We start from the raw sequence: 12,168 nt of genomic DNA on the forward strand, positions 1-12,168 counted from the left end.
ATCGGGATAAATATGGCACAATAACATGTGTTGGATGATAAATAAGTCAGCTTAAGAATTGTAATTAATGCATGTTGTTTAATGCATGAATTGTTTGTATATTAAATATACTGTTTTAATTAAATACCCAGACACATTTCAAATTTTACACATTAAATTTGATATCAAGATGAATCTTGTTTTGCACAAGTGTGAAACATTTATGGACCATATAATATGGATCCATAGAAAAAGATTTGTGAAATCAAGATCAAAAATTTGATAATAAATTTTTAATGACTGAAAGAAGTGTTTGTTTTTATCACCAGCAAAAAGATTTTGTGGGGATATTAAATTCAAACTTTGCTAGCCAAAGGTATTCAGTCTGATACTCGCCCTGCAACCATTAGCGGATTTTACGTCAAAATTGAAAGTCCCACTTTCAAATTCTGATGCAGCTAGGTGCAAGCGACCAATGAAACAGTGTGTTCTATGTCAACAATATGTGGAGGTATGTCGTGTCTACCACCAGCAAGGAGAGTATCAAACTGAATACCCTTGGCTAGCAAAGTTGATTACATTGTTGCTCTATTCATCCGGAGATGCTTTTCCATGCTGTAATTCCAAAACCATATAACCTTGTTTTGCCTTCTACTCTTCCATTTTCATTATTTCTAACAAGATGGCTGACAGTTAGCCTTCTTTGATTTTGACAATTGAAGTTTGTTATTTGCTATTTGTTATAGCTATTCTCAGAAAATACTGAAGGGATTCTTTTTAAACTTAGAAAAGGTTCTTTTTTCAGATTTAGGTTCACACTGAAATTATTTCTGGAATAAATACATAAACACAAGAGACAGATTAATGTTTATTCCTGATAAAAGTCAATCTTGTATATACAATGTATGATTTGATATGTTGCATCGTGACAAAATGAAACATTTTCACCATGATTCATTAACACTTAACATTTACTACAAACATTCTCACTCAAACATTCCACACACATTTATAAATTAAAACTTTCACAAAAACTTACTATTGGAATGGGCATATATAGTTTATATGTCTTGTCAAACAATGGATTTAAAAATAAATTTTACCCAGATTAAATAAGACATACATTTTCAAACTTAAATAAGAGTGATCTTCGGTGCAGGGCCATGATTTTGATATACCCTAGGCCTTGCACGTTATTGAAAATTTTTCCAAAGCACTGTCACAAAAGATTACATACAGTATTCTATTTGAGATATACTTGCTTATAGATTTGTCTCCTCTTTTGTCGATTGTGACATCTTTGAGTCCATCATAATATTTTTCAGAGGAAACAATGAAATTCAGGCACACAAACGCAACAATCACCACCTAAAGGGCAGATAACTCTGTAATACCCAAGGACGGAATAGTTAAGCCCTATTATCATTTATAAATTTACATTTAGAGAAAATTGTCTATTGTCAGATATTGGTTTGAATTTGTTTATCATTCATTTCCACGTGGCTGGAGAGGGACGTCCTCGAGCATCCTTAAATCCTCGCAACAGTCCTCCTGGTCCCATTTTCTTGGAATCCTGGGATACTGCGTCTTGTTGAGCAAGTTCTTCGTCAAATCTAGAAATAAAATAATGATCAACAACAATTATTTTTCTCACCTTTCCCAACTTTTCCTATCATGTTAAAATTGGTGATTTTGGTTATATTTATCTACATGTACATAGAAATAATAGGTCAAGATTTTATATCCATTGTATTCTTATTAAGAAAGAGACTGGTTTTATAATTTGTATCTTTTATATGGGTGGATACCATCTTGAAACTACGATGTTGGTTTCAATACATGATGCTGCACCCTGAGAATAACTGGTAAATGAGATAGGAACAGAACCGGGCATGTCGGAAATTGACAATAATATTACCAGTATATAAAACAATGTCATGTAATGAGAGTGAAAAAATTCCATTTTACTTACAATACATCAAAGTTTCCAAGTGCATCTTTGGATGGTATTCTGTTCCATCGCACACTGAAATGAATTTATGAGTGTAAACCAAAGAACAGTAATTTTAGCATCCCTGAAATATCATAATGGACTGGTCTAGTCTTTGATTTAGAAGAGCCTGAATGTGTGTTTAGGTGTGAATGACTAATTACTAAAATAGAAATACACTGTATGGCTGATAATGCACTATAAAACTTTAACTTCAGAACCACGCTACAACAAGAGACAGACCACTAGCCACCCACCTTAGGATTGTGATCCCGACTTTGGAACCTACATGTATTTGGAGCAGTTGCAAGGTACTGATTGGAGGTTATGATTTTTTTCTGTGTACTCTGACTTTCCATCACCTTCTAAACCTGTATTACTCCTGGTGTTAATAGCTAGTGTGGTATATATTAGTAAGGTATATGGGTGTTTGCAAGATTATAACAGTCAGTCTAAGGGAGATAATTTAGTTCTGAATATGTAACAGTCTAAGGGAGATAATTTATTCTGAATAAGTGAAGAGTTATTTCCCTTGAGTGTAATTTTTGTAACAAATATACATGAGACTTTAGTAAACAAATGGATGCAAAACAAAATAAACTTCAAACTTCAATTGCTGTTCACAAACATATGAAGGACAACTATAGATGATGTACGCCTCCAAACTGAAGAAAATTAGAACAGGTCAGTACTTACTCTGGCATCTGTCCAGGCTGTATGACAATGTTTATAAGATCATTCATCAGTTTATACTTCATGATTCTGTCGCTGGACGTCGTACTGGTCAGAGAGGGTGAGGCATTCACCTAGAACCAAAACAGCAGTTTGGTGTCATCACATTATATCGAGTACTGATTTTATAAAACAATATCTTTTTGAACTTTGACACAGATTTAGTAAGGAAAAGGCTATGATACATATCTGGTACTGTAACTCAACTTATTTTCACTTTAAACATAACAAACAACTTTTTCACAACAATTTAATTTTGCGAGTAAAACTGCCTAGCTTCTAATCCATTTGATACAATTTCACAGTGATTAAAAATTTTCGCGATTTCTTATTGATCACGAAATACATAAAATTTAATTGCATGATAAAATAAGTTGGGTGTCAAGTAAAGACATTGAATGTATTTACTGGTAAAAACAACAGAACGCCAATTTAATTTTGTGAATACTCAATTTTGTGTTTTTTGTGCCTAATGATCATGATTTCATGGTGATTTCATTTTGTGATTTACATTTAAAATGTTCTGCTGCACTAGGCTTATAGATGAATCTTTTTCATATGGATTGATTTTTAATAGCACAATTCTTACCTCAATAAGCCATGGCTTTAAGTTGTCATCCACAATGTAATCGTACCTAAAACAAATTAAATCTTGTAAAATCTCAAGTAGTCCCATGTAAAATGATTTGACTATAATGTTATGTTTGATAGAGGGTATTCCTATTGCTTGATGTTATTGATAAAATTTTAGGGCTTTTTTTCTTTACCATGAGATTTAGAGAACCCATATTGGATAATGGCCAGGATCATGATTTTTTCTCCATGTACTGAGGCTTTCATCTACCTTTTAAACCTGCCAAGTCTTTAAAAATTTTGGTTATTCATAGTAAAAGACAAATCCCAAACTCTTAAACACAACAGTTAGAGGGCTCAATAAAGGTCAGGAATTAGAGTTACTGTTTCTCCACTTACCCATAGCATTCAAAGCAATGGCGATCATTGGATATCACATTCTGAAATATACATACACATGTGTACAATACAAATAAAAAAATTAATATAATGATAGCTTTTTATAAAGGTAAGGAATTGGATATAAAAATTGATCAAACTTGTCAAACATGTATTGAAATTTATACAGATTTTAATATAACTTTTTATAAAGGTAAGGAATTGGATATAAAAATTGATCAAACTTGTCAAACATGTATTGAAATTTATACAGATTTTAATATAACTTTTTATAAAGGTAAGGAATTGGATCAAAAGTGATCAAACTTGTCAAACATGTATTGAAATTTATACAGATTTTAATATAACTTTTTATAAAGGTAAGGAATTGGATATAAAAATTGATCAAACTTGTCAAACATGTATTGAAATTTATACAGATTTTAATATAACTTTTTATAAAGGTAAGGAATTGGATATAAAAATTGATCAAACTTGTCAAACATGTATTGAAATTTATACAGATTTTAATATAACTTTTTATAAAGGTAAGGAATTGGATATAAAAATTGATCAAACTTGTCAAACATGTATTGAAATTTATACAGATTTTAATATAACTTTTTATAAAGGTAAGGAATTGGATTAAAAGTGATCAAACTTGTCAAACATGTATTGAAATTTATACAGATTTTAATATGATAACTTTTTTATAAAGGTTTGGATTTTGATGTAAAAAGGTGATCAAACATATATTATTTTTATTTGATCCTTTATAAAGGTTCATTTTCACTAACCTTGAATCAAATACAAACTGAAACAATGAAAACTGTGAAGGTTTCTCTGGTTGATTTCTTTTGTAAATTGATTATGACTTTCTCTGTGCATTAGTTTTGTGAAATGTTAGCCCTGACCCTATCAATTCGAGGGACTGCTGCTTACTTTCATTTTTTTTCAATTTTTAAGTACCTGGGAGCTTATTGAGTTACAAAAAGCTACCTGATGACACTGGACAGTTGCCCAACCAGACAAATGGGTTACCTATTATATTAATGAACATAAAACCAGTACTTACCGACACAGCTTTTAGAGAATGCACTGTCTGCCAGTTTATTTCATCAAATAGCTTGTCCGTCACCTTTTAAAGTTAAGAAAAAAGCGTTAGTGCAACTTCAGTAAAATATCTATCTTTATTTAAACCTGAGGCTCTAGATTTATTAAGGATACCTCTTACAGAAATTATGTAATTAATTTCATATGGGAAGGAAGACCAACCATGATAAAGTCAGATTGGCATTCCTTTAAAGGCCCACTACCTTTCCGAAACGGCTTATAATTATTAAAATGGGAATGTAAAACGAGACCGATAATTTTGAAGAGTCACAAAAAATTATTAACTTACCGTTAATACTACACGCATCATCACCTTCTGAACAATTTTATGAAAATAAATAAAATGTTATTTTTCATAATGCGGGTCGTTTTATGTTTCCCGCCGTCGTCCTAAATACTGCGCGGTAGTTGATCGCAAAACAGACGACAAAACAGCGAAATGGCTCTCCTCTGTTTTCATATATTACGGGAGAAACCATGCATATTTTTGGTGTTGTTACCTCATCTTATGCCATCGATGTATATTTTCTGATGTTATAAATGTTTTAACGAAACCTTTATGTTTTGCTGCGGAAAGGTAGTGTAGACCTTTAAGGCCTGAGTCAAATGAATTTTAACTCATTCACCCCTGAAGACACATTTAGGCTCTTCTAAATCAAAACTTAGCCCAGTCTATTTTGAAAATTCAGGGTTAAATGCATCAGTTTACAATATTGCATGCAAACTCCATACAAATCCTATGGACAATGTATTACACAGTATTTCAAATATTTTTTAATGAAGTTTAAGTTTTGAATAATGACCAAACATCAAAACTAATATTGAAAGTAAGCTGATATCTTACTTAAAAATAAAAGACCAAGCACTTACACTAGGTAGGTGTAAATAACTCCCAAAGTATACTGTCAATCACCATTCTTTTGCAGTTACTAAATTTTGCGATGTTTGTTTAAAAACATTTTCGTGGATATCAAGTTTTGCAAATTTGAAATTGAATGGAAATACCTTTAAGTTTCCATTTATTGTGCACGAATTGAGATATAAATCAATTCACAGAGATAAACTTTCGCAAATTTGCCTTGATTGCAAAATTCATGAAAGAAAGTTGCTGTTACAGTATATTGATAAAGTACAGTGTATATATCTGACTTACATCCTTTCCGCGGGTACTCTCTAGAAACAGTCGCAAGTTCTGTATTGTCCATTTCCCACCATGCACTGCATTGTACTCATCCTGTTAATGATAAAAGTTTTTTCTAGTTAGTGATAAGTTTATCACCATGGCTCTGTCTGTTACTAGGCATATTTTACCAATAAAAGATTCTGTATATACACAATTTGACCTGTGCATGAATAACACTTTGCTATATAAAGGCTCTTTTTCCTCCGTTTCTTGGGTGGTCTTTATAGACTAGTTTGACTGTAACTTAATTATAACTTTGAACCACTCACCCCTTGCTTCTGTATAGAGACATTTGTAAGATGTACAAACATGTTGTCAAGTTCATTGATACTGGCGTTGTATTTCACGGTACAGAAACGTGCAAAGCCAAGCCGAAACCTGTAAACAAATGAAAAATGAAAATTACAAGAAATGTTGTCAGACAGAAATGTTCTTACCTAGAAATAAGAGGCCCATGGGCCTTAACGGTCATCTGACTATTAGTACAATACAACATAATCGTTTAAAGATTTTAGCCTATTTGACCACTGTGACCTTGATTGAAGGTCAAGGTAATTCATTTGAACAAACTTGGTAGTCCTTCATCCCAGCATGCTACATGCCCAATATCAGTACCCTGGGCCTTCTGGTTCTTAAGAAGAATTCATTTAAAGATTTTAGCCTATTTGACCCCTGTGACCTTGAATGAAGATCAAGGTCATTCATTTGGACAAACTTGGTAGCCCTTCATCCCAGCATGCCACAGGCCTAATATCAGGTCTCTAGGCCTCATAGTTATTCACAAGAATTTGTTTAAATGATTTTAGCCTATTTGACCCCTGTGACCTTGAATGAAGGTCAAGGTCATTTATTTGAACTAACTTGGTAGCCCTTCATCCCAGCATCCTACAGGTCAAATATCAGTACCCTGGGCCTTCTGGTTCTTGAGAAGAAGTCGTTTAAAGATTTTAGCCTTTTTGACCCCCGTGACCTTGAATGAAGGTCAAGGTCATTCATTTGAACAAACTTGGTAGCCCTTCATCCAAGCATGTCACAGTCCCAATATCAGTACCCTGGGCCTTCTGGTTCTTGAGAAGAAGTCGTTTAAAGATTTTAGCCTATTTGACCCTCGTGACCTTGAATGAAGGTCAAGGTCATTTATTTGAACAAACTTGGTAGCCCTTCATCCCAGCATCCTACAGGGCAAATATCAGTACCCTGGGCCTTCTGGTTCTTGAGAAGAAGTTGTTTAAAGATTTTAGCCTTTTTGACCCTCGTGACCTTGAATGAAGGTCAAGGTCATTTATTTGAACAAACTTGGTAGCCCTTCATCCCAGCATGCCACAGGCCTAATATCAGGTCTCTAGGCCTCTTAGTTATTCACAAGAAGTTGTTTAAAGGATTTTAGCCTATTTGACCCCTGTGACCTTGAATGAAGGTCAAGGTCATTTATTCGAACAAACTTGGTAGCCCTTCATCCCAGCATCCTACAGGGCAAATATCAGTACCCTGGGCCTTCTGGTTCTTGAGAAGAAGTTGTTTAAAGATTTTAGCCTTTTTGACCCTCGTGACCTTGAATGAAGGTCAAGGTCATTTATTTGAACAAACTTGGTAGCCCTTCATCCCAGCATCCTACAGGCCAAATATCAGTACCCTGGGCCTTCTGGTTCTTGAGAAGAAGTTGTTTAAAGATTTTAGCCTATTTGACCCACGTGACCTTGAATGAAGGTCAAGGTCATTTATTTGAACAAACTTGGTAGCCCTTCATCCCAGCATGCCACAGGCCTAATATCAGGTCTCTAGGCCTCTTAGTTATTCACAAGAAGTTATTTAAAGGATTTTAGCCTATTTGACCAGTGTGACCTTGAATGAAGGTCAAGGTCATTTATTTGAACAAACTTGGTAGCCCTTCATCCCAGCATCCTACAGGGCAAATATCAGTACCCTGGGCCTTCTGGTTCTTGAGAAGAAGTTGTTTAAAGATTTTAGCCTATTTGACCCTCGTGACCTTGAATGAAGGTCAAGGTCATTTATTTGAACAAACTTGGTAGCCCTTCATCCCAGCATGCCACAGGCCTAATATCAGGTCTCTAGGCCTCTTAGTTATTCACAAGAAGTTGTTTAAAGGATTTTAGCCTATTTGACCCTCGTGACCTTGAATGAAGGTCAAGGTCATTTATTCGAACAAACTTGGTAGCCCTTCATCCCAGCATCCTACAGGGCAAATATCAGTACCCTGGGCCTTCTGGTTCTTGAGAAGAAGTCGTTTGAATAAAAAGTTTACGCACGGCGCACGGCGCACGGCGGACGGCGCACGGCGCACGGCGCACGACGACGGACGGTGCATGATGACAATAGGTCATCCTGACCCTTCGGGTCAGATGACCTAAAAATAAATTATGATCAAAACACTTTTACAGTCTTTCAGTTTGATTAGTAAAACAATTATGGTTCAACTGTAGAAATGGATTATTATGTTTAAGCTCAACTGTAGAAATAAGATATGAATTTATTTTTTTTGTCAATGATGTTGTGCAGATTGAAGTATATTACATATTGCACAGTCTAGGGGAGATAAATCAACCCTTGGTGTGTACGGGTTGCTTTTGGAGAATAAAAGAAAGACATGTAGATGTTTCTCTGACTACAGTGAGTTCCCGAAATATATTCAACCTGATCAGAGAAAGAATGCAACGATGAAGCTAAGGGTTCATAGAAATGAGTCATATTCAGCCAGCCACTATTTGAGATTTCAAAAAATTTTACTCCAAAAACTTTCAACTTCCAACCAGGGATGGGATGCCAGTCCTGACCCCAGGGAGACAGGATTTGGTCACGGTTAGTTGTAACTAGTGAACTGAATTTTTTTCAGAATGATTTCATACTTACATGTAACATTTCAAAGGACGAAAAGACGTCACTAAGACGTATAGACGAAGATCAAACTTCTTTCCTCCGATTAGGAGTGGGTTGTCGATGTACTTTGAGATTACGTAGGTATCTTTGGATGTTGGTGGCGTGAAACTAGAAAAGAATTATTTATATCTACAAAACCAAATCTTTCATTAAATTATACAAGTTTTTACAATATTTTTTTTTTTTTTAAATCAAATGTTGTGATCAAACTGTCCAGTTTAAGAATGAGGGGCAGTGGTGTCCAAGTGGTAAAAACATCTCGAAATATGAAATGCTTGTCTTGCTCTTCCAGCTATATAACTTTAACTCATTCACCCCTGAAATTTCATAATGGACTAGTCTATTCTGTGTTTCAGAAGAGTCTAAATGTGTCTCCAGGGATGAATGAGTTATGTATTGATACTTACTTGCTGGTCTTGCTGTCCCTGGACCATTTCTTTAGCTGAGATAACTTATTCACTAGAAAAATCCCTATTCCACGGGCTATAAGAAAACAAATTTTTATTTGTAAAATGATCAATCATCAATGTAGCATTACTTTAAAAAACAGGGTTTATTTTTGTCTCGGTCCCTTGAGAAGTGTTTTTATAGACATGTTTGACTATAAACACCAATACAATGATACAAACATGGTTATTTGTCAGTAAAACTTACCTTTCCCACACGGCTTCATGATCCATGTCGTGTTAGGATTTTTTCTGAATTCTTCCACAAATAAATTGTAGTCGGCTGGTAACATAAAGGTCTGGGGAATAAAGTCTGCAAAGAAAGATATAACTTCATTTACTAGATTATACCACCAACATGGCTGTGCCTATTGCTAAATTTCTTATCATGGATTTTTGTCACCTTTCAATTGGCTAATGTTGATGTTTTGCCCTGGGACGATGCTATCTGATGTTGGTTTTGTTCAATTTATTGATAAATCTAATTAAAATTAGACTTGTAATTCTGCTCCAATATTTGGCACTACAATGCTCTATGATACAATCAATACAAGTTCTAACATCTCTCCATTCAAGGTCATCTCAGCATGACCCTTGATATCCGAACATTCTGTTCTGGTAGCTGTTTATACTTCCAAGAGAATCAACGATGCCATACCTAGATTTCATAGGTAACATGCTGATTGGCTAACCATAGGGGGCATGCTCGGGTGACCCCGAACAGAGAGTTCTTAGATCTTGAATTGGAGTGTAACATAGAGCATCATAGTGGAGCGGAAATCTAAATTTAATGTCTTGTAATAAGATGTTGGAATTTATAAAATGTAAGGTTATCTAGATAATTAACATAAATCACTAGAGAAAAATTAAATAATTCAAAACTGCAGTTTTTTTCTGATTTTTTTTTCTTTATTCATTTAAGTGAATTAAAAATACTTTGAATCAATTGTAAATTGATCGCTAGAGAATTTTTACATGTACGCTGTATGTCAGAAATTTTGATCGTGTTTTGGTTAAGTTGACCTGATCTATAATTTGTTGAAGCAGTCCTAACACAATCAATCAATCAATATTTTATTTTAGTGTCACGCATCATAAAATATACAGCCATTGATAAAATAAATGTACAAGTAATTTTTGATGCCCAGCCTAACACATGAGGATCTATACCTAGATGTATGTAACGTCCAAATTCATCTTTCTCTGCTAAAGGGTTGCCTTCTTTGTCCAGATCTTTACGGTAACGTTTGATATTCTTCACCATCAGATCTTTTCTTGTTAACTCAACATGATTTGGAAAATGGTTGATAATCCTACAACAAAAAATGGTTGATAATCCTACAACAAACAATAGAATGAACTAAAACTGAAAACCTTTAACTAACTACCCAACATATGCGAGCATATAGCAATCAAAAGACACATCATTTCTGCATATCCAGGAGTTTGCTTTTGTTTAAGAATATATAGAGTTTAAAGTTAACTCAGCACCCCTAAAGACACATTTGAACTTTTCCATTTCTAAGATTGGAACAGTTCATTTTGGAATTACAGGGGGGTTGTATGAGTTAGCGATGGTAAAACTTACTGATCGTCTGTCAATCTGTAACCGGAATCAATACTGAATATATTCCGGACACTCTGAACATTGGCCCTGCAACAAGAAGATATTATCATCAAACATATATGTTAAGTTAGTATCCATATATACTGTACTTGACTAAACGCAGGCACCCTTTTCCCTTACAAGATCACCATTTTACATACTTTTTTGAGGGCCTTTGTGACAAAGTCCCAACACATTCTCACTGCAGCCCTCAACCTTTGGGTAACAAGTTCAAAACCCACTTAAAGCAGTTACTTGTTATAAATTGCAGTTCAGTGATTTTTCTGTCTTTCCTCCACCTCTTCAACCTGACACATCCTTAAATGACCCTAGCTGTTAATATGTTGTGTATCAATCTTGCTTGTATATGTGTCAAAGGGATATAACCTGGTTTGTTGCTATATATCATATAGGGTGATCTGTGTTCAGAAATAAGTTGCCAAAAACTATACCTAAAATAGTAATGTAAAATTGAAATTATGTAATCAGTTGACAGCATTTACTCACCAGTAAAAGTTCCAGTCGTCGTCCTGACTCACAGGTATCCAACCTCGGGCCTCAAAGTTATTTAATAGGACAGACTTGTCCATGTCACATGCATACTTCAACCTAGCCATTGTCTTTTGTTTAAGTTTCACAATACTAAGAATGTCATTTTTGTAGACCTACAATATGAAATACCAAACTTGAAAAGAATATATCGTTTCCTATAAAACTGTAATGCACATGGAAAATTTCTGAGAGGTCTATTTAGCAAGAGTCAAATAAATTTTAGAATATCTATAAGATGAATTATGTAAAGTAATGGATTAATAATAATGAATCATAACATTTCAATGACTCTCCTTCTTCATCAATAATCAGTTCCATGTGTCTTGAATATTAGGCAAGGATCCTATGATCATTCATTTTAACAAACTTTTCTTATTTAAAACACTTTGCTAATTTACTAGTATACATAAAATATGATTTTACTACACTGTCAAGTCTGTCACTGACAACATAATGAAGGAACAGGTGCTCTGCCTATAGTTTCAATTTCAAAAATTCAACTTGAATAATCTTTTATCGCGAGTCGATATAAAAAAAAAAACTTCCTAAATCTTTTAAGCAAAATAAAGAATAACAATTCACCATAGATAAAATATATCTCAAACCTTGATAGCAAGCTTGTCATCATTCAATAAACAGAAAATATCAGATGATAATTTACTTACTGTCCTACCACTGAAATACCGGAAGTACTACAGGCGTCCTCAGCAACAAATTTCGG

General features: G+C 34.2%; 1 protein-coding gene across 2 annotated transcripts; it reads right to left on the reverse strand.

Annotated features, from left to right (window-relative positions):
- Positions 1-834: 834 nt before the first annotated feature.
- On the reverse strand, positions 835-12,153 carry LOC138330375 (polyglutamylase complex subunit TTLL1-like). Of its 2 annotated transcripts, none has more exons than XM_069277956.1 (15): positions 12,113-12,153; positions 11,403-11,560; positions 10,878-10,943; positions 10,460-10,602; positions 9,498-9,602; positions 9,251-9,326; positions 8,817-8,951; positions 6,218-6,326; positions 5,919-5,999; positions 4,728-4,790; positions 3,674-3,714; positions 3,291-3,336; positions 2,666-2,775; positions 1,952-2,005; positions 835-1,592 (listed from the first exon to the last, which is right to left on the reverse strand). In XM_069277956.1, the coding sequence occupies exons 2-15, from the start codon at positions 11,510-11,512 to the stop codon at positions 1,469-1,471; spliced, it is 1,263 nt and encodes a 420-aa protein (XP_069134057.1). In that variant the 5' UTR covers positions 11,513-11,560; positions 12,113-12,153; the 3' UTR covers positions 835-1,468. The 2 variants fall into 2 exon arrangements, with proteins under 2 accessions (XP_069134057.1, XP_069134058.1); XM_069277957.1 differs by lacking the exon at positions 12,113-12,153 and adding an exon at positions 12,053-12,093.
- Between the last annotated feature and the right edge of the window lie 15 nt (positions 12,154-12,168).

Source organism: Argopecten irradians, chromosome 8, assembly GCF_041381155.1.
Source record: "Argopecten irradians isolate NY chromosome 8, Ai_NY, whole genome shotgun sequence".
Lineage (NCBI taxonomy): Eukaryota > Metazoa > Mollusca > Bivalvia > Pectinida > Pectinidae > Argopecten > Argopecten irradians.